The sequence below is a fragment of the Homalodisca vitripennis genome, chromosome 5 (assembly GCF_021130785.1).
Source record: "Homalodisca vitripennis isolate AUS2020 chromosome 5, UT_GWSS_2.1, whole genome shotgun sequence".
Taxonomy (NCBI): domain Eukaryota; kingdom Metazoa; phylum Arthropoda; class Insecta; order Hemiptera; family Cicadellidae; genus Homalodisca; species Homalodisca vitripennis.
This window is the reverse complement of record NC_060211.1, coordinates 48,770,456-48,794,863: the sequence shown is the minus strand read 5'-3', so window position 1 is coordinate 48,794,863 and position 24,408 is coordinate 48,770,456. Positions and strand designations below refer to the sequence as shown.

The 24,408-nt window shown below is 32.1% G+C and overlaps 1 protein-coding gene across 6 annotated transcripts in view; it reads right to left on the bottom strand.

Moving 5' to 3' along the window:
* Positions 1-4,717: 4,717 nt before the first annotated feature.
* LOC124362118 (protein argonaute-2) overlaps positions 4,718-24,408 on the bottom strand; it is a 64,698-nt gene continuing 45,007 nt past the window's right edge. For 4 of the 6 annotated variants that reach the window (XM_046816323.1, XM_046816321.1, XM_046816326.1 and 1 more), the window contains 10 exons: positions 24,056-24,319; positions 21,186-21,346; positions 17,023-17,093; positions 15,884-15,997; positions 15,636-15,802; positions 13,328-13,512; positions 13,011-13,214; positions 12,130-12,259; positions 10,042-10,241; positions 4,718-6,345 (listed from right to left, as the gene is read on the bottom strand). In XM_046816323.1, the coding sequence (XP_046672279.1) occupies positions 6,237-6,345; positions 10,042-10,241; positions 12,130-12,259; positions 13,011-13,214; positions 13,328-13,512; positions 15,636-15,802; positions 15,884-15,997; positions 17,023-17,093; positions 21,186-21,346; positions 24,056-24,319 (1,605 nt within the window). In that variant the 3' untranslated portion in view covers positions 4,718-6,236. The remainder of the gene's footprint in view (positions 6,346-10,041; positions 10,242-12,129; positions 12,260-13,010; positions 13,215-13,327; positions 13,513-15,635; positions 15,803-15,883; positions 15,998-17,022; positions 17,094-21,185; positions 21,347-24,055; positions 24,320-24,408) is intronic. The other 2 variants (XM_046816322.1, XM_046816327.1) reach the window with 1 other exon arrangement.

The following is a 24,408-nucleotide window of genomic DNA, read 5'->3' as shown; positions in this document are numbered from 1 at the left end:
TATTCGGACATACATTCTCGGGTAATTTATACAGCAGAGTCATAGCTAAGATATGTTAAAAATCAACGTTAACGAGTCCCCCTAGTGTTTGAGCACATGCAGCGAACACACTGCAACAACTACAACAGTAACAGCTAACATTAAAACATCTGCCTTAAAAATGCTCTCACATTTAGAATATTGACGATGTCACACACTTAATACGTTTTATGTTCAAAGTGGAAGAGATGTTTGTGGAGTTCAGTAATGTAGGGCACTTAAGACGTTACTAACGGCTACGTGAATATAGGACTAGTAGACAAGTGAGAACAACATAACTATCCTAGTCCCGGCATACGCGATCTCACCAGTCCGACCACCACAGCACATTTAAACTGTTTCTGACAAATTAATGAAATTGACCATTCCTTATGCTGCTTTAAGTCAAACCATAGACAGTTATTATTTCAATTACTTTTGTACCAGAAGTAGAAATAGTAAATTTAAAATACAAATTAAATATATCACAGTTGTGCACATCACAATTCAGAACTATTAGTGCATGGGAAATACTTACCTTCAAGTTTATAAGTAAATAGAAACATTGTGAATAGTTTTAAAAGTTTTATTCCTAAAAACTTAACAAATTATATAGTTTTTAAATTATTTAATTGTGAATCATAGAAATTTTATATTGGATTTACTTTCTATGTACTAGATATTAAAAAACACTACAGGATGTAGGTATTAAATTAGTTCTCATATACTCGTATATTTTGAAAAATTAGCAACATTTAAAATCCAGTACAAAATATTTTATAAAAACCTTAAAGAAAATGAAAATGTAGACAGATGGTAAGTGTAAATCACTGTGCTTAATGGAGAATTGCTGCCAGCTCCATAATTAAAACAAAAATTAAGAAAATAGTGATGAATGAGTAAAGCAAAGGTAACTAATCTCTAATCGTGCAGAAAAAACAGTTTAAATTTGCTGCAGTAATCTTAACACGTTAAGTGTATACATGTAGATCTAATGAGACCAAATAAAATTATTTATACAAGATCAAACAGTAAACAAAATATTATTGAATCTCAAAGTTATCAGTCATGACCTGACAATTCCTATTATAATATTATTATTATTTACAAACATCCAATAAGCTTGTTACATTACAAAAGATACATCAACAGCTGCCATTATTCTTTCCAAAGTGTAAGCCAACAATATTTATACAAACACGCATACAACACTTTTATACATCTTTCACACAATGTGACAATACTTCGGCTATTTTCGAGAGCGAATCTAGTATTTAAAAAACATAACAACTTGTACAGTACAGATCCTGTCGTATATGGATCAATATGGTGCCAAGTATTTGATCTCTGAAAATGTTAATTCATTACATGCGTGTTTGGAAACCGATTAAAAGTGGCATTGTGTTTATACTTCCGTTTACGAACCACTTAACACCACAGGAACTAAGACGTTGAGTTTTAAACATATTAACATCTTTAAAGACAGCTAACTTTAATGCTAAACTAGTCTAGAATTTGATTCAAGATTTTGCAATCATTTGATGCACTTTAACTGTTGAATAAAATGAAAAATATTAAAACAATTGAGAGATGAAGTGTCCTGACTGGCTATTTAATAAAGAGGTCTTGGACATTCTGGTTTCTGAACAATACCAGTACCTCAACCTAAAAAGGTTAAAATATGAAATTTCCGTATTTTTGATTGTAGAGAGACGTTTTGATATGAGTCCAGATAAGACAGGTTCTACCACTGTACATTGTTTCGATTATACGAAACATTCTCCTCAAGGTTACCTTAAGCCATCATAAAATTAAAAATAGAGGTGTGCGAGTTTTTCAACTGAAGATTTAAACTTATTTTGATTCTAAAATTTAAATTCTACAAAAAAAAGGTTAGAAGCTTTAATACAAGAATCAAACTGTTTAACTAAAAGATTCTGTTTGATAATTTTTCTCAAATATAATTTTATATCGTTACAATCGTGGTTTAAAATGACCAATGTGATGATGACACAACTTAGCTACATAAAATTATATACTACTGCAATTTAAGTTGTATCTAAATTTTGGACAAATTGTCACACAATTTACAGTAGAATAAGTATCATTATTGATTCCCAATTAAACATTCAATTAAGGAAGAAAAGTAACAGTTACTCTATGAATCACATCTCAAATTACCCGTTATTATACCTCCTTGTGACATATTTGGGAAACTGCTTAGTTTTAACTAAAGGAAATAAGTGAACACATAAATTAGCGATACGATCTACTTATTATTACCTTAAATGAAACATTCACTCGCACACCGCTAGTAAAATAAACAATTACTGGAAAGTGCATTGTATAGGCACGACTTTGGGGTCTCGTGTGTCAATGTGTACAGCAAATACAATACACAGCTCTGACCCCACTAGTAATAAGATAAAAACAATACGAATAATATAAGTTTTATAAATGTATTCTACTTTATATTGTAAGTAGAATCTCTTGCTTGCCATCAATTCTTCAATACTACTGTTCAATATTAGTGTCCAGAGACAATTTATACCTAGACGTCTCACTAGGGTCACTCATCAGAATTTCAAGTATGGTATAAGAACCTGGTGACGGCGTGTCTTTTAAAACTGTTCATAGTGTGGCAACTGGTGTATTTCTCTCTTCTGTGCTTAGGTCATTTTATTTAAAATGAAGAATCAGGGAATTTCCAGTAGTACTGTTTCTAGCAAAAACAAGTTTAGATTTGTTTTCAGGAATGTTGATTGGGATTTTATAATGTTCATAATCTCACAATTTCTGTTCCAATTAAAAATATCTAACCTTTTATACCCAAAACTTAGGTTTTATATGAATTTATGCATTTTAAAAACAAAGTAGAGAGGAGGTACACCAAATTATAAATTAAATGTTTTGATTGTGTGTTGTAGATTAAAATAAAATAAGTAACATATACAAATGTATCATATATATATATATATATATATACACGATATATATATATATATATATATATATATATATATATATACGATATATAATACATATATACATTACATTAATATACATATATACAGATATATATCTGGCAAATACAATAAATTACTTTAAGTATTTTCACCATAGTATAGTTCCACAAGACTCAGTTGGAAGTATATTTGAAAAAAACTTGTTTTTCTACAATTCTTAATAAAAAATAACAATAAACAAAAATTGTCTAATCTTTCAAAACATTTTAAAATGTGTATACAAGAATTAAAGCTGTAAAGAGAAGGGTAAAACCCTCATATCTCTTAATAGTCAAATAAATATCTGAATTTTGCCATTAAATATTATAACTATTAAATATTGTGAGATTATAAATCATTTTCAATTATGGAATTTTAACTACTATAATTAATTAGAAAACTCATACATTTGTATAATTTAAATCAGCGCTAAAAGCATTAAAAAAACTATTTAAAAAAAATCAGAAGTCAACCCTTTTAGGACCCTTAATGATCAGTTGTGAACTTTAAAACTACCACCAAAACAAAACCGCTCTACTCTACATGCACAGAGTGTGGCAGTCCAAACTGCTGATACTTCTTTCCCACCCAGCATCAATACTGCGGATCTTCACTTCACTGTAGTCAAGAATGTGTCATCACAAACAAAATCAATTTATCACATATATATTGTTAATTAGTCCATTATTGGTTTTATTTAAGTAAAAAATCAAATCTGGCCAGAGCACAATGTGTCTGAATGCGACACATGGGCTTGTGCTTGGTAATAAATTGGATTATATTCGATTAGAATACATTTTCAAAAGACTTGATATTAATATCAGAGTATGAGACAAGGTTCTTCCTGCAAAGTAGTACTGATATCTCCACCCACCTACACTTGGTCGTACAACCAAACAGCAGTTTACTGATGCTATGATTTTAACATAATACTTTACTCATATTGAAACAAACAATCCAGTGAATGGTAAAAATCGTTTCACATAATATTTTAAAAACAACGTATTATACTTCATACACGTTACACTGAATTTGGTTGTATTGAAGGCAACAAAATAACTTTTTTGTGGTAAAAAAATTGTCTTATTTTTGTTAGTTTATCTGCTAGGAAGCAGAAACAGTTTGTAAATACATTTTTTGTTTAACTGTTAAAATATGCAGATTCAGAATGAAAGTGACTGAAATGCGGTTAATATCGATGCAACAGCAACCAAATAATATTCCTTATTGAAACCCCTCACGCCCAAGGACATTTTTGTCTCGTCCTAAAAGGGCTGAAATGCTTTTCATATCGCCAGATATGCAACAATGAATGACCCCTTTGTTGTCTTGTGAGACTTGTACCTGTTACAGGTTTCAGTTCTCTCAAATGTTTAATGAACATTACGCAACGGATGACTAAACTATACACAAGCGTTTATTATAAGCATTTTCGTAGAGCTATCCTAAACACTGAAAAGTTCAAGTAGAAAAGTAATTGTAATCAAGCAACACCACTCTTACACAAATATTGGTAAACATTATATACAGTGCATAGCTTCACTAATATCCACACCCCTTTATATAATTATGGCTTGCTTGATCGAGATATTAAAATACAAATCTTGTTAAATCGTGTGGAATGCATTGAAAAGGCATAAATTAACTTAACATTACACTGACTGGTATTGGTGTTATATAACATTGCAAGTGGGTGAGTAAAATATATAGTTTTTATTATCTAATCTGATTTTAGCCAAACATAACTAGTTATTTACTGTAAGTTATCACAAATTCTAAATGATTCCAAAGTATAAACAGTGTATGTTTAAATTGTATTTTATTACAAAGCAAAACCATTTATCACAGATTTGAAATTATTGGTGACCGATTTAAAACACAAAAATACTCATAACTGATTGGAATAACGATCTTCACACAACAACCATTCACATTTAAATCTACAGAAAAATAAAAGTGATCCCAACAACGTTTGATTGACTTAGTATTTCTGCCTCATCCTACATTGTAAAACTATCGAACACAAGACTGGCCTTTACACTAAATTATCTAAAATGGCGAACAGCCAAAGACGATACAATATGTATTCCTAATGTTATTGGCTTTTTGAGACCAGTTCTGTTGCAGGTACAGTTCTTAAGCTATTTTACTATCAATTTCAAACATAAGAACTAAGGAGAATAATTTATTACAAGCATATCAGAAAAATAAATAAATAGAATGGTATAGTTATTTATGCATGTTCAAATGCATCATACAAAAATTGTCTGAAGATTAATCAAACTTATAAATACATTAAAAAAATACAAAAACTGCTTAGTGATAGAAGTTGAGATTTTGCAAAAGTTATAAAAAAAACATATCGTTCAAGCGTGCAGAGTTAATAAACTATGATCAAAAATAAATGAAAAGATACTAAATACAATGTGTACAATAATAAAACAAATGTGCATTGATTACTTAAGAAAACTTGTGAAATAAGGCACAAAAAATTTACATTTCAAAATAAACTTATAATAATGTAGAATGCTAATTAAATAATGGACTAAGTGTAAACTAGCATAAGACCATAAGCGTTTCAACATCATAACGAACGTGATGAGCATTCTGCCAACTGTCCACCACTCCTTTCTACTTAGAACACTAAGTACGCAAATCAAAAAAAGATAAAAATTCACAGCATGTCATCAGTTTAAAATATACTTTCGATAAAATTCTATAAAACATTATGATCACTTTTCGGTCCAATATACATTTTATAAATGTCATTGATGATTTTTCTCAAACATATAAGTCATTCGAACACAAATAATGACATTCAGATATTGTGCGATCGGTGACAAAGGTGGAGTTATCACTTAAAACTGACTATCAAACACTTAAAGCTAACAAATCCATCTTCTCATCATATATTATTTTAAAATATAAAATGTTTAACAACCAAACAAAATTAGAGTAGCACATACAATAAATACTTATAGTAACGGTTCAGCACAAAATAAGTAACAAACAGAATCAAAAATGATAAAATTAAAAATATCTGTCTAGAACATTGTCAGTGTGTCTGACAAATAATAAAAAATCTTGAAAAATATACATAGCTTTCGGTAATATTAAGGTAATTTGGTGTGATTAATTACATTATTGATCTTACTAACAATATGATGGTTGGTCACCTCGCTCACTTAATACTAGGTAGTTTGGTGAAAGACTTTACGCGAAGTACATGACTTTCTTGGTGTCAGCATGGACAGTAATGGCACGGGCCATCGCCCCCGGCGTGCGGTCTTCAGAGCAGCCTGACTGATGGGATCCTTCCCCACTGAAACAAACAATTCACCGATGTGAATCAACATCATCAACTCTCTAAGTACTTCTGTGGCATTCAAATACCACAATATTTTCAAAAATCGGAAGTTACTAATACTTTGTAATTAGTGACCTCTTTACTTATGTTTCCTAAAATAAAACTAGACATGGAATTTGGCAATCCACTGAAAGCAGAAAAAACAAATCACAATAAAAAAATTGAAATCCCAATTAGCCATTCTACAGTCGTTGTCAATAATGTTCATATGTAACATCATAAAGCACACAATTTGAAATAGGAACAAAGTTTCAGTGCAGATCTCAAAAGTACACTGTCACCATACCCACGCAGAAAAAGCCGTCAAATTTAGTGATGTGGGCCGGAAATATTTCCACTGGAAGAAAATTTATGAAATGGAAACATTGCCGGCACAATTTCCTTGGCCTGGAAAGTCCCAAAAAGTGGAATATTTATGAAAATTCTTAGATTTTAAGCAATTAAACACTAACTGAACTGTTATGAACCTTAAAGTAAGTTAATTAACTAAGTTCCTACACTTTTGTTCAATAATTAATGTTAAAATACAAAATGACTTTGATAAACAAGCAGCAATTAATAAAATTACATTTTCTGACTAGTAAAAACAACTGTAACTTGCATTACAAATAAAGCAATTAAAAAAATGTTATCAAAGAGTTGATTGTCAAAGTTGGTGGGGCTGCGTTAATCAAAAGTTAAACAATACAGGGTGTATATTATGTCTGGAAACACCCAAATATATCCTTTAATAATTTAAATATAAATTTGAAACCTCTTACAATCGTGATAGAGATTGGGCATCTACTTTTTGGAACAATGTTTTGTTATGTCACACCAACGGGGGACGTCCTGCCGAGGGTATCGTGAATATTCTTAATGGAAGCCTATATAATTTTAAAGGTAATAGCTTACTGAATTGAATGCCACAAACCGCATCTCAAAGGAATTATTCTATCAGAAAATAGAGCATTTTTAGTATTGAAAATTTACTGATGTTCAACAATGTAATTTTAAAACATGGTTCTTGCCACAAAATGTGTTACACTAATTTTTAGCATTTTTTAAAGCTGTTTCATTAAAACATTGTTCCAAAAAGTAGATGCCCAATCTCTATCACGATTGTAAGAGGTTTCAAATTTATATTAACCCTAGAAGTGTTGTCCATGTTACCAGGAAGATAAAGAGACGTCAGTCCAGTTTTGACGTGTTGCAAGGTTTTTTTAAAAAATTCGTTAAAAAAATACTTAATATCACAAGAAAACATATACTGTTATATATCTTTTTTCTTCTCAGAAGTTGTAACTATTTGAAATAGGAATAAATGTTTTGATATTCTTTGGTTTAGTATATATTTTTATGAAAATAATGAGAAATTTCAAAAAGTTTTATATGAAAATTTCAAGTTTGGACCTCTGTAATGGTATTGAAAATATTACAGTAAGGTCAAAATGTTAAATGTATAAAATGTAGAGATTTTATGCCAAATTAAAATAATATATTAAAAAATTCTATTAAACAAAAATTGTAATTTTGCCATTTTTCTTTTTACAAAAGCGAAAATGTACAAAAATGTACAAGGGTTTGGGCTTTTCATTTTTTTACCTCCAAATGTGACTATATATTTATATGAAAAACAGTTTTCTATTGTAAATTATACATGCTATTTGAAAAACACTAAAAGTAAAACAACAACAAAATAAACTTGTTATTTTTATTATAAGCTTAACAAAAAAAAAAAGATCTTTTGAAAAATGAAAAATATTTCGTAACAAAATTCAGAAACAAGCTACAAATTTTTACTTAAACTTTATGTTTATGTAATTTTGAATATACCCTTAGTAAGTATGTTTGTTTGGCTAAAAATAAAATATAAGATATGTTCAAATACTTGAGAAGGAACTGAGTTATGACATTTTTTGTTAACAGTCGCACGTTGAAGAATTGCCGTACTGGGCTAGTAAAAAATTGGATTACTGGTCCCATTGCAATGTAAAAAAAATATGAAAACATTTTTTTTACTTGTTATATTATGTTAGCACATAATGTTTGAAAGAAATACACTCAATAATTTTTGAAATGATTAAAAAATAAATGTTGTGCGTCAAATATTGTAAAAACCTTGCATTGTAAAATTTTTGAGAATAGCCTATATAAACAATAGATTGCTATAGTTCAAAATAACATTGTTTTATAATGTTTTTGTCATTTCATATGCATTTATGCAGTAGAGTATTTTAACCTGAACAAAATAGAGCCTAAATTATGAAAAATCGGTAAAAAAATAAGCTCGTGGTGAAATAAAAATGGTCAACAATGGCCCGACAGGGATGGGTTGGGTTGGTCTTGATGCGACGCCGTGATTCATCTCTTTCGTTTCGCACTGCCGGAAACCTACTGAACCAAATTTACCGCTGAAAGATTGTACCGGTAGATCGTTTCTTTCACTTTACACTGTTTTTTTTATTTTCTTTATTGACAATAAATAACTATGTGAATGTTATTATACTAACCAGCATAAAATATGCTGTTTACAACTTTTAAAATTGTCCCTTTTTAGAATATTCATAGTAAATCAACTATTCATTCTAATGACTTTCTGTTTGCAACTGCAAGAAAGAATATTTCATTCCGCGTCTATTGACATATGACAGCACTGTTTTGCAGGCAATTACGTTAACTTGCTGTGATTGGTTGAAAACGACGTATTTCTTTGACCCGGCCACCCGCGAAATTCCACTCAAATGATGACGTCTTCAGAAAACATTTCACCACGACCGTAATATTGATGTTAGAAAAAAAACGTTTATATGAAAATTGTAGAGTGGAATCTCACAATTTCAATGATACCAAAAAACATGGTGATTGTTTAAAGATAAATAATTATTTTTAATGAAAAACTGAACCGACATAACAATATGCTGGTTCCGCACAACACACATAAATTACAACCGACATAAAATATGTAAGGTTCCACACTTCTAGGGTTTAAATTATTAAAGGATATATTTGGGTGTTTCCAGACATAATATACACCCTGTATACAGGGTATTCAAAATAGTAAAGAAATATTTTGGGATACAGTTAAATAGATGAAAATAAACAAAACATATTCACTACCGCTACGGTCTATTTCACTTGATTGAGTCTTTTATTCATGTATTATTTCAAAAAATCATAACTCATATATGGTTGTTATGGCATTAAAATTTTGCATGTCTTATTAGGATGTTACTTCCTGCTGGAAAAAAAATCTATAGTTTATTTTTTCAAAATGCCGGCCTTTTAAATCACTAAAGCAAAATTTCATAAAACTAAAGAGTACAGAACAAATTGTCAAGACGCATAAAAGATAGCTTGTAAAAAGACAAAAATGTTAATACCTTATTTTAATAAACAGACGATAAATAACTTAATAAATGTGCGTTTACTACTTTTGTAGAAATTTAAAATTTTTAAGGCTCTGTCTAATTTCATCATTCACTTTTTCATTGTGTTTAGCAATTATTTAGTCTTTATAATTTTTCATTTATACTTTGCTAACACTAACTTTTCTAAAATATACCTTCTTAATTTTAAATTGCAACCTAGAAACTGTAATTTTGATTTTGATTCTTATCCCAAAAAATGGAATCAACCAACTAAAGGATGTTGCTTGTTCTAGTTTCTCACCTATCATGTTCCTTCTCGACGAGGTGGTAGCGGGCACGGAAGGCGACAAGGTGGGCATAGTAGGCGGGGGCAGGGATGGACACTGAGCGGGTGCAGCGGACGTACGTATGACATAGCTGATACGTGAGGCACTGCAACTCATCCGAGTCGAAGTGATTGTCATCCCACAGCACGTGGTAGTGGCTGGGCCGACTCGTTCCCTGGAACAGTCAATTTGTCTATTTTTACACTTATCTTTTGTGAGGTTTTGCTGCTGAATTAAATTTAAATAAGTACATTATCAAGTTGTACATCAAGTAAATAATTGATAAATATGTAACATAACAGGAATTCTATGTCCTAAATAACTTCATTCAATTAAAGGGCTTCAAATAAGTCTCCAAATTGCTTAATAATTAAACAAAGAGTCAGAAGAAACATTTTACTAAAAGCTTAGATCTAAGTTCTACATAAAATTAAAAATTCGTATTAAATTCAGAGTATCAATAAAATAAAATATACAATTATAATGAAATTACTCATCTTACGTAAGGTTGTATATACTTTGTTAAGACTAATGCAAACACAACGATTTGCCTATTATTACCCATTATACTTTCATTATTTGAGGCATTCATATTATTTTTCTTTTAAACTTAGAAGTAATATAGTAATAGTAAGCTAGTATTTTGTGATTTTTTGTATTCTAAGAAAGAGATACACTGTCAATTAATTCTTAATTTGTGTAACTACAAAGTCATATTAAAAACAACAAAAGCAGATCATAAGTCCACAAAGTACACAGTGTGTAAAGAGTTGTATTTAAAATTCATCAACTTATAAAAACATTCCTCAATTTACATACAAGCTCTTTTACAATAAAATGAATTCTCTAATTTTAAAAGGAATAAATTGGGAATAATTACAATTTGTGAAACTTAAATATGGTTACAATTATTAATTGTTAACTATGGATCAATGTGTGTAAAGAGTTGTATTTAAAATTCATCAACTTATAAAAACATTCCTCAATTTACATACAAGCTCTTTTACAATAAAATGAATTCTCTAATTTTAAAAGGAATAAATTGGGAATAATTACAATTTGTGAAACTTAAATATGGTTACAATTATTAATTGTTAACTATGGATCAATGACAGGTATGAGATGTGACTAAGAAACTACATTATTTAAAAAAAAACTATTTGTCTTACTGTGACAATTAAATGTAATTATGACAATCAGTTCTCGTTTTCTGCCTCCCAAAAGGAAGCGATCGAGCAGCAAAGGATGCATTATTACCCTATATAAGTAGGTAAATACATACTTACATATATATATAATAGAAAACATTAATAAGAGCGCTTACGTGATCCGAGCTTGAATTTATGTACTATCTCGAGGGATGGGTGGCCCCGACCAAAGCTATCACCTATGGCTAGGGGGGGCATTTCCAATCGGTACTTTCCGGACCTCAAATCACATACCAGATCATCCAACTTTTCCGTCAGATCATGTTAGACGATCTGACATGTGATTTGAGGTCGGGAAAGTACTGATTGGAAATGCCCCTGGCCATCAGTGCAGGCTTTGATTGGTGCAACCCCGCACATCTGGCGAAAAAAAGAGCGCTCGTAACAGTTATATTTAATTTCGGTACTATTAGTGACATATTTATGATAATCTATTTATATAGCCTAATAACAAATAGTAGATAGAAACAGAATGATCTCCTTCTCACCGATATCCCAGATATCACTCATTTCCTTTTGGGAGGCAGAAAACAAGAACTGATTATCATAATGACATGTAATTTTCACAGTAAGCCTAATAAAGTTTGTTCTTTCTAATAATTTAGTTTTTTAGATACCCGGTAAGAAAAACTGTTTCAAAAATAGTGGCCTCTGGATAATAACAAAGTACTTTTACACAAAGTAAAGTTTTAGTCAATTTTGTCTATGCATGATACAATTTTTTAATGAACAAACTCTACTAACAAAACTATGAAATTAAACCCATTTATAATAGTTTTATCTGGCATTCATGACAGTGCACTAGTTTGCTGTTGATAGGATCAACAATGAGTTATGCAGTAACTGATGCCATACCTGAATGCCTTGATGACTGCAGAGGTAAAAATCAAACTCGGTCGGGTGAGTGATGCCGACGTCGACAGTTGTGCCAGCTGGAATGTTACCTGACTTGCCCGACTGCTCCTTCTTGTCGGCACAGAACAACCTGCAACATACCAAGTTTGTTTTACAGGCCTGGAGTTTGAAAATGCACTTGGAGGGGGAATGTGTAGTAGAAAGAGTTCCCTCATCACAGTATTTTACAAGAGCTTACATTTGGAGTCCTTGTGATTAATGATGTACAAATCTAGAAATTTTTAATCTCTTAAGATTCCAGATTCTTAAACTTCGTATCATGAATCCAATATTTGCCGCCCTCTTAAACCCTTGGATGAGCTTATTGGGGGGGGGGGGGGGGTCTGTTCTTCTTTGCAACTGCAAAACCAACAGGACACTTTTATGGCTCGATCGTGCATGCAATGAAAAGTGGATCCTGTACGATAACCGGAGATGTTCAGGACAGTGGCTTAACGCCAAAGAGCCTCCCAGACACTTCCCAATGGCGAAAACACACTGAAAGAAGACTATGGTGTGCAGTCTGAAGAGTATGGTGGTCTGCAATCAGTTTTATCCACTACAATTTGTTGGAACCTGGCCAAACTATCACAGCAGAGTTTCCTGTCATGACACTCTATACAAGGACAGAAAGTATTCAGTTTTTTGCTGGATAGCTGATAACTGTTAGGGCTTCATTTCACATTTTTGGGGTAAACAATAAGTAGCTCCTAAGAAAATGTTGAAGGTAATTTTAATATTCTGTCCTAAAATATTAAACAAAGTGTGTAAAGAATGTTGTATCAGTTAAAGTGTTTTACCATACTTTACAGAAATCATAGTGAGAAATCATGTTTATGTACCTGGTGTGATGTCTCTTCTGGACGACAATGAAGGTGATGCCAGGTCGGTAGTCACCCTCTATTTTGATACAAGCCTCTCGTATCGCCGTCAGCTCGTGCTGCAGCACATGCAGGAATTGCCCCTCGGAGACACCGTCACGGTACAGGATGATGCGGTGTGGCTTATATCCTCCTGTACTCTTGTAGAACATGATTAGCAACTCTCTGCAAAATCAAAGCAAAATACAACTTCAGAAAGGTGCTAAAACTGTGCAAGGTGTTGAAGAATAGTCTGTTCAGCTGATATTTGTTGGTGTGCGTGAATGAACATCACATACCTGACCATGGAACTTAATTCCTGAATGATCTCCTGGCGATGTTGCTGTACCCTCACGGTAGCAGCATATCTGCTAGGATGAGCATCCATGGAACCCACGACAGCAGCGATGCTAGGCTTCTTGTTGTCTCCAGCAGGAGGATGAGTGACGTCTGCTCCGAGGAATATTACTGGTTCATTGAACACCTGGGCAAGAATGAACGGATACATTTCAGTTACTTTATATCATAACACAAATATAATAATCAAAATCTATGATTCATATGAGTTATAGTATGAGACACATCCTTGCAAGGCTGCTCTTATGGGCAGTTACCGCACCGCACCATGTGGATTGCAACAATGTCATATCAGCTGATTTTCAGAATGAGGCGACGCAACGATATCTCACTTCGTTCCGGTCGTTTACATCCAATTTGTTCTTCACATTCGTTAATCTGCATATTTTAATTTTATTATTATGTTTTGCTCACATTCTGTGTCGAAGTTAATTTAAATCGAAAACATAAAAGATTCAGGAAAATAGATGAGAAGTAAAGATGAGCAATGACAATCACTCAATTGATTATCCGATCACTAGTTATTCTTCTGTTACACCTGGCAACACCGCACCACAACCCAGGCTTGCATTGATATGTCTCGTACTATAGTTCCTTTAATTATGCATCTGGATCAGTGTAGTAGATACCAATAATTTCCCACTACTATTGGGTTGGGTTCTTAACATTTTTGAGAATACCTGTTAATACAAAGTCAGCCAAAATTACTAATCTACTTTAAAGCAATTTAGTTTCACGTCCTCAACTTTTTAGTTTTAACTAATACATTACCAATATAACGTTTTACTTGTAAAATAATACTAATACATAATTGAACTTGAAATATTTGAAAAATATTCAAAACTTAAATAATAAAGTATGACAAAAATTGAGACATATTCTTGCAGAGGATATATTTATTACAGGGAAAGTTTTTAATGACAGTCTGTTTTATCCTAAATATGCTTGTATCATTCATTGGTCCTTCTTTTTAGGATATAATTATAGCTTGAATTTTAAACATATTCTAGTATATTCAATTTCAATAATGAAATAATGTTATATTTTATATAAAAACAACAGAAAACTTCGATAAAACTTTTGAATGTTGTCGCCAAGAACGGTTTTGTTATCAAATATAGCAATGAACTGCTCATTTTTTTATTTAATGAAAAAAAAAAAACTGTAGCATAATCCAAACTTACCTCAACAGAGCTAATTCAATGTAGGAGAAAAACACTGGAAAGTTGAAACAAGGACAAGACAGGAGATTGGATAAGGAACACCTGGATACATAACAGAATAGGAAAGAAAATAAAACATGGAATGATGAAAGAAGTTTTTAAAAATCTATCTAAACATAAGGTTTTAACAAAATAAAGACTAATTCCATAAATATATCTTGACAAGTCATTTGCAAAGAATATTAAAAGATTACAGTTCAACATGGATACTGAGGCAAAATTTAGTAATATAAACTGCACCCAATCCATCACAAAGTATATTTTGTTATCACGCTACAAACCTTATCAGTTCAATTATTGATATCATATCGTGCTGAAATTTACAAATTGCACATATGCTGCAATAATGCTGCCTAAGTATTTAATATTTTTAAATATGCTGTTCGTTGTTGCTCCGTTTTCTTTGCTGTTTTTTTGTTACTTTCCACATTTGTTGAATAATTTCATCTGCTGCAGTTTAAGTTAACAATATTTTGTATCAATATTATGATGAGGCACATATTTGTTATTACTCTGTATTTCTTGTATAATCTTATTTGTGTATTTTAAGCTACCCTTATTTGTAAATATATTTAATATTTTGACGATGCACTTGTTTGCTATTACTCATGTAATTGTATCAAATACTTATGTGCAAATAAATGACTATGACTAATACCAATACCAAAGCAATAGACTACTTTAATATAACATAATAGGTGATGTAGGCTAATACAATCACACATTCTCTATCATGCCAAAAATATTTCCAAACATCCTCCTCACTTGAATTACTACCAATATTCTGATTAAAATTGTACATACCACTTGTACAATAGTTGGCATATAAAAACACTTATATTAACTTAAAAACCATTGATATCTAGAATAACAGACAAATCCAAATCATTAACATTACTGACAAGAGAATCTAGAATAATTGGGATCTTGTTTAATCCTAGGCTTTATTTACATTTCCACTGGCAAAATAAAGGTTTAGATTAACATATGGATACAATTTAACTAAGATAAAACACATTTTTGATACCTTCGGCCTGATACTGGGCACAAGAATGCTGTTGATGCCACCCAGCTTGACGTTGATCTTCAGACACAAGTTTGAGAGTGTCTGTGGCGATGTCTTGTTGACGTTCTTGGCTTGTACACACTGAGTGGCCATGCCCAGTACTGTGTCGCCGACTCGCTTTACTTCGGCTGCGAACATCCATAACATTATCATACATTCCATAATGCCGGTGTAACTTTAGCAGGATGTTCTGCAGAAGTGTTACTTACCATATACTGGGGTCTTCCCCGGTAGTACAACAACCACAAGCTGAAGGGATTGGAAAGATGACTTGAGATATCGAAACATAGGCTCTACTTGATCTGGCCCTGTCGCGTACTTGCCTGCAACACCCCAGTAGTTACTACAAGATGTGTTCATTCTTTGGAGACAAGTTTATTGGCATCCCCTAATTTCCCAAGTATATATTTAATGTATAGATAATAAAACAATAAAAATAGTTATGTAGAATCGAAATATATACACACTGCACCTAAAAAATACCAGATATTTATTCCTGGCTTCTAATATGTCACAATAAATATTAGTATCAATTTGAAGCATTAACAGTATTATTGTTAAATATTATGTTCATTTTATATGATTTCTCAAATCCTCCATTATATCTATTGTTAATATTTAAATGTACACTAAAGGTTTAATTGGTTTGATCAATGGTTTGCACAAATTAATGTTTTTATTGTAAATGACACATTCTTTTTGACCATAGAAGATTTGTAAAGGTAATAGACATATACCACTGTAGTAAAATAGGTGTGAAGGAAAATCAGTATTTCTGGTTCAACATTTATATTTCTTTTATTCAGTTCAAAGTCTCTCAGGTTTTAGAGTTTCAAATAATAAGAGGATTAGATCACAAGAGAAAGTGACAAAAAATTAATTAGATAGATTCCTAAAAGACATATGTGAAGACAAAAGAGACAAAAACAAATTAAGCTTAATGGCTTCTATTGTTGAGCTCTGAGTGTCTACACATTATATGAGCAGCTGATGATAATGATGTAATTTGTTGTTATTATGAATCATGAATGCCATGCAGCATTCTCTGTTAATGATTTGTGTAATTTTTTAACACTACTTGAGTTCATCTACAATTACTATATCTTAAACATTGTGTACTACTACTAGTGTCTAATTTTAAATATCATATTATAATATAAGAGTGTATATAGTGACTATGTTTGCTGTAGTTTTTACTAAAAATTGTTCCCAGATCCAAGAATAATCAATGTATTATCGCTTGAAATAACTTTCCATTCTTTTTTATTAAATTCTGACAATCCTGAATAGATTTATGGGCTCCTAAGAAATTTATTGATGGTTGCATGTATGTGACTTTTAGACTTACAAAAGCAAGGTTGGCCGATGATGGGCATGCCGGCATCATTGCTAATCTTCTGCAGCTGTTGTGTAAAGTTCCTGTAACATGCAACACACTATAACTCATTGTCCTAATACTGTCACACTTATACACAACTATAGCAGAATACTAAAATATAAAATATATTTATTTACTTTATATACCTTTTGAAGGCCATTATAGAGTCAATAATAAATTGAAATTAACTGCTTTTTTATTTTTTTTTTATTTGAAAATGTATTCAATCTTACATGGTTTGATATAAAATCAACCAAAACTATTCTAAATACACCCAGAAACTAACAGAATTCTCTTCAGAAAAAGTTAGCTAATTGAGTAAAGCTAAAGACTATTGGAGGGGAGAGAGTAATAAAAAAAATGTTGTCTTAATAATGACGGCATAATAATTTATAATATCCAGGGTTCAGTTAATTTATTCAATAATTAATAGCACTCTTACTTTAATTGTATACAAAACTGTATCTTAACTTGACTGCCATACCCGTGTTATCACATTCCAAACAGCTACTTCGCTAAACAAAGCCTCTATAGTAGTATTTATTTAAACTGCTGTAAATCTACAGTTGTGCCGTTTAATCGCTATCACGAAAGCAAACGGTGAAGTATTGCCTGGACATTAGAAACAGAATGTTTTTGTTTTCTACTTATTTTTTTTATTGGGTTTTTGAAGTTGCTACTACTGCAAGTTTGTCTTATTTTGTATTTTCATTGTGGTTGACTTGGTAATACAGGAATTAGTTTTTATAATGATAAAGATGTTTGATCAATTTTACATTTGTCTGTATGCGTTGTGGTGAGTTATGCATCCAGCAGTTTTAACTTTTCTGAGAATTATGATGATTGAGATGCAGACTCAATTTATCAACCATGACCTGACGTGACAAATCAGGAGATTCTGGTGGCAGTATGGTAAATGAAATTATTGCTAAAGTTGATAATTGTATAAAAAAACATGCTATATTTGTTGATTCTGACTGTGGAGCGGCTCTGTATGTGGCAAATAAACCCAGCAGTAGCCTATAACAGCACTCTTGAAAACTCGACGTTTGAAAGAGTTAAAAGAATTACATATAGAAATTTACCAAAATTTATTCCTATTATCGACTATTTAGTTAATTTATTCTTAGCAATTGTATTGTTATCCAAATATCGTCAATTCTTGGTAGTTAACCACTTCTTGTATTCTATCCTAAACTAATTGCTAATTTGATGATTTTTAACATGAATCTACTGCAGTATGTATACAACATAATTTGTTTTTAAACGCATATTTATGACTGAACCCTTATAGTGCTGAGAAATGCTGTGAAAAGTGTAGGAGGCACTGACAGCAGTACAGTTTCCTGTGTATTTTTAGCATTCTCAAATAATATGGGTACAATCCAAATATTTCAGGCTAGTGTTTTTCACTCTCCCTCTGCCTATAGCTGGCGTAGCTGCATTTACTCAATTGCATATTTGTGACATTTGTTTCGTTTGGCCATGGTGTCTCACATATTATTTTGATTACTAGTTGATTAATTGGCAAATAAATATTTCGTATTTAGTTAGCAAGTTATGTTTTGTTTCTGCTATAATATACAAAATGAATGATAACAAATTCATCAAGCAAGTGAACAAGATTTCACTTCTTCCCTTGAAGTTAGGACTGGAATTACTTCTTTAACCCTCTCCCGCTCGCATTGTTTCCAGGCGCTCACGGTGCTAATTCGCTCTGCCATTCGCGCTCATTAAAAATACGCGGCGCATCAACTTACACACGTTTTGTCATTGTAATTAACTATAATTATATATATTAATTATTTTACTATATATTGGTTCAATGAAGTTGACTGTACGAGACCAGGGAGGGGGCACACGGACAGCTGGGCGCCGGTGGCGCGGGGTTGTTTGATGCGCAGTTACTCGGTGAAGGTCATTGTCCGGCTCGCCGTCACTGCCATTGTGATCACTCCGAACTACATCCTCAATGCCACCAACCACTTCACAAGGCTCTGGTACATCACTACATTCACTTGAATCATCGCAATCAGTAATAATAACGAGATCGATTTCACTGTCACGAAGTGTACAACTACAACCCGCCATTGTTTCCGCACAACTAATATAAATAGCAAAATAATGGAATAAATCTACTGTAAAAGTAAAGTGAATGGTCTCCTGATAGCAAACAACCCGTAGTAGTACAAAATATTGCTACTCGAGAGCAGCACTTACCGGCTCTAGTAGGTAAAGCTGTGCGTGCCGATCTGTGCCGTTTAAGCTGCAGTGGCTATGTGGTGGCCTGCTGATTCATGCCTTGCGAGCGGAAGAGGGTTAAGAATGTTTTTTTAAACAAAAATGAAACAAGTTTCAAAAGTGGACGGGTTTTTCTGTTACATTTCCGACACTAATAAGCTTACTTTTTATGTATAAGATTTAGATAGTGTATAAAAGACACATTACTAATAACTTTCATTCTATAAGATAGCTCAAATATTTTGATAAAAACATACCAACCAAACTTACCACTCCAATCTTAGTAGCTTCAGAAGTATTGTTTACAAATCATTATATACAATATATTTCAAACTAATTCAACTAGATTTAGGTGTATAAAGAAGGTACATTTTTGTGCTACTGAAAGAAAATGAGAACCCTCTGACCATTTCATAAAATTAATTATTCAATTGATCCAATTTGAAAACAACTTTCTTTATTACTAATTATGCATTAACTTTCAAAAATTAAATATTATTACAATTTAAGTTTTTACATTAAAACTACACAGGTGTTGTGAGTAACAGAGGCACAAAATTTCCAATGAATGTAAAAAACATGTTAACACATCCCAGTCATGCAGACATAATACACAGAGTTCCCAGCCAAGAATTCTATGTGGCAAAATAAAAGATTTACAATAAAACAATTCATAACCTCAGGCACAGGATAAGAGATCTCTTAAGTTTATTTCCTTTGCAAGATACCAAGTCAGTACATAGTGTCATTGGATGCTCTGTGTGTCATTCGAATTAGAATATCACAAAAAAAGTTTTACCAACCAGGTTCCTTATATGCACGCACACACACAGTTCTACTAGACTTTTTTAACCCTATCTCCTAGACTTACTATAGTTGGTGAATATTGCAATAATATTTCACTTTTTTGCAACTAAATGTTTTCTTTCTACTATAATGTACAAAATGAGTGACAACAAATTCATTCAAACAAGTGACAAAAATGTCACTAAAAATGAAAATTTCAATTACCTCAAAGATCTGATGTGCTAAAATTATCTTGAATTTTCGGCACTGAGGTATTAATAGTATAGACCAATAACGACAAAGAACACTTAAAGAAGTTAAATATTCAAGTAAATTACAGAGTAACATGATATTGCTAACCTTGACAGTAAAAGTTAAAAACTGTACAATAGTCGTTACAAAGATATTTTAAAAATTTAGGGCAAAGGATGGCGAGAAATTGAGAAAATGTTTAAAACAAATAATGGTTTACAACAATGAAATAAAAATAGTTGGTAGATTGATATTGTATATAATAACTATGACAAGTTATTACTTTTGCTTGTGGAAATAAATGCAAAAATACTTTTCACACGGGATATTTTACGGAAATACTTGTCATAAATGCTTGTCAAAAGGTATCTAAAAATAAACATCTCACAGCAATAACACAATAACCATTTTGCTGAACAACTTTTAGGTATACCTAATAATGATCTGAAGATATTTCAAACTTTATCTTTCAAAGATATATTTTGATCAACTCCATATTTTTAGATCCAATCCCAATATCAGTCCTTCAGTGATACATTTGTTATGCCTAGAACCAAATAATTATATCATATTAGACAAACATGATATATTAATTTTTGTTATACCTTCACTTAGAACAATTTAAATATGTCTCTCGGCGTTATCTCGGATTTGCAATGTACTATTTGGCAGTATTTCCAATTCCTTTTAGCAGATTGTGTGCCATACAGTCTCTGCAGACCTTTTGAGTTACGACTGTATACAAGTGGATTAAAATCTTTCCCAGGTCCATTCTCCTGTGCCTGAGTCCATTTCTTTATCGAGACACCTTCAGTTTGTCTCCTCACTCACAACCCTGTCAAGGTTTATTATACCTGAGAGAATCCTCTCTGACTGTTCGTTGTGGCGCAAAGCATGCGATAGCCCAGACACGGATCTCCACCCCTGTGAAGAACTGCTTCCCGCGCATATCCCACACGCCCTGGTTGGGCATCGCCTGTTGCTTCGTTTGGAGCACATTGCACCCCTGAAAGTCCTGCTCGTTCAGCAAGTAAACACAGTACTTTAATAAACATGCCTCAACGGAACAACACAATAAATCAATGTAATGTGCAAAATAAACGTGACAACAGTAAACAAAGGTGTAACACAAACTAAGTAGCCTGTAAAATAAATTAGACAACAGTAAACAAAGGTGTAACACAAACTAAGTAGCCTGCAAAATAAACGTGACAACAGTAAACAAAGGTGTAACACAAACTAAGTAGCCTGTAAAATAAATTAGACAACAAAATGAGATAAATCAAAGCACATTTTTAACTTATTCTGACAATCATATATGTTATCAATACGTAATAATGCGTTAACTGGCAGAAACACTTATAAGGAGCATATTTACAGCACTCAACTACATTTAACTTATAGAAAGAGAGAACTGTACACCAGAATAGTCCAAATAAATTTAAAGGAAATCAATAAGCCAGATTTAAATTGACAAATAAAGATAATCATAATTTTAATTTACACAAAATATAACTATTCGCACATAATAAATTACTTTCTCAGTCTAGGTGAGAAAAGAAGTTAAAAACACCATTTACGTGGCTGCCTCTAAATTGAGATCATGTTTATCAAGTCACGATCGATTTAAAAGTGGAAATGAGTCGGTTGAAGACGAGCAGCGTTCGCGACATCCACCAAGCTCAAAAACAGATGACAAGTGCAGAAAGTAGAAACAAGGGTTCATTCATACAGATAATTTACTATTTGAGAGCTACCAGAAGATCTTACCATCTTGTACGGTTCCGGTCAAAGTATTTTAACCAATAGTTTGCAAATGAGAGGAGTGAGTCCAAAATTTGTTCCTTTTGAGTGATTAACAGAAGGAAAATTATGCATCAGTCTGCACAGAGTTGAAGGATCGTCTTCAAGCAAATCCGGACTTCGTGGCCAAAATTGTAACTGGAGATGAAAGTTGGATCTATGTATATGACGCTAAGGCTAAAATGCAGAATTCCCAATGGAGAACCACTGCATCTCCTCACCCTAAAATCAGTCAAAATCAAACATCAAGGTCATGCTCATTGTTTTTTTTCCGATAGTGAGGGCATACTGCAATCAGACTTCACTCCAAGAGGACCAACTGTGGACTCTGAATTTTATAATGGCGTACTGAAATGTTTGCGAAATGACATATGAAGAAAGACCAGGAAAAATTATCTTATGATTTTCTTCTTCATTACAACAGTGCGCCATCTCAAACCTTGCTTCTAGCGAGTTTGTCTGAAAAATGTATTTTTATGTCAGTCCACATCCGCAATACTCACCCAACCACGCAACTTCTGGCTCTGCCCAAAAATTAAAACTGTGCTTAAAGGAAAAAGTTTTGACACCAGTCCTGACATTGAGAGGGCCACGATGGAGCAGCTAAAAGCTCTTTCAAATGAAAGCCTTACAGAAATGTCTCCAGTCATGGATTAAACGCTGGAATAAGTGCATTGCCCACCTACGACAGTACTCTGAAGGAGATTAAATCAAATTCGATGAAAGTTTATTAATTTTTGAAATAAAAAATTATTCCCAGTATTTTTTTATCACACCTCGTATGATAAAAGCCACTAGCAATTACATAATATTAGTTTGTTCAATTTTTTTTTATTTTCTTTCAATTTATTTCATACGAGAGTGTGTCAAAGATAAACGGAACTGTCTATTTAAAAAATAAAAAAATAGTGTACTGTTAGGGAGAAGAGGGAAAACAGCAACTCTCTTGGATCGTTTTAATATGAGAACAAATCAGGAGTGAAAGGCAGTACATGTCTCTGTATAGTAGTGGATTATGATCAAGTATTTTCGGTTAAGGAAGTTTGTAAAAATTGTTGTAATATATTTCTGAAGTTTGATCTATTATAATAATAATTGAACATTGCATTTTTCATTACATAATCATAACTAAATGTATGTATGTATAGAATTAAACACATTTGGTTCACAACTTTGACAGAAGTATTAAAGTAATGACCGTTTATGTAAAATTTAAATTACTCATAGGTTACTAGCTATTATCAAAAACTGACATAATATTATTATTTTTCATTAGAAATTAATGTATTTCATATTTCTTCATCATGAAAAAATAAGCTTCCAGATAAAATACACTTGTGTGTATTTTATATATATATATATATATATATATATATATATATATATATATAAAAACATATACATCTAGAAATGTATATGTTAGCAAAATGAAACAAATTCCTTCTATTTTACAATTTATGTGAAAATCACATTACTCGTATGTATTTCATTTATTGAACTAATTTGATGTTTGTGTTTTACTAGAAAGATCTCAAGTACCACAGCATTTGGATTAATAACCCATTAATAAAAAAACAAGTTAATTTTTAGTTCATTGCGGCCATCGGCCTTAAAAGGGTTAAGAATGCAAATAAACTTCTAGAATGAATTTTTATATTTATATACACCATCAAGATTTGAAACATTATTAGAGATTAATTAAAATTCAAAACACGTTACACAAACAGAGGTCATAAAGTGGATTTCAGCTTGCTAGGGATTTAAATTATGAGGTCATTGAAAGAAAAATATATTATTTAATTAATCAGAATTCCGATGCAACAGCAAAATCGTATGCATTGTTGCATTAGATTAACATATAACACAGTAGTCTTCTAAATATTCACACAAACTATATTATTGTAGCAGAGGATGTATGTACCTGTCCACCAAGTGTGCTGACACGGCCGCCGTACTGTAGCTTGGGAGGAGGCAGCACGCGTCCGCGTACCTCCATCATGTTGTTGCTGATTGTAAGTCCAAACTCTTGCACGTACGCATCGTTGTTGAAGTCGGCCCGACGCACCAAGTTGTTTATCTCCCGTTCCCGGTCAGGAGCCGACCGTGCAGTTGCCTTGATCATTGTAGAAGTCTGCATATCGGTCAGCTTCTTGATACACCGCTGTCCAGCCACTATGTTGCACACCTAAATACGAGTTTAATCAAATTACGTAAAAGTGTACAACTAAAAAAAAGAAAAGAAACACCCACAGCTTTATTTAAAAAATCTAACTC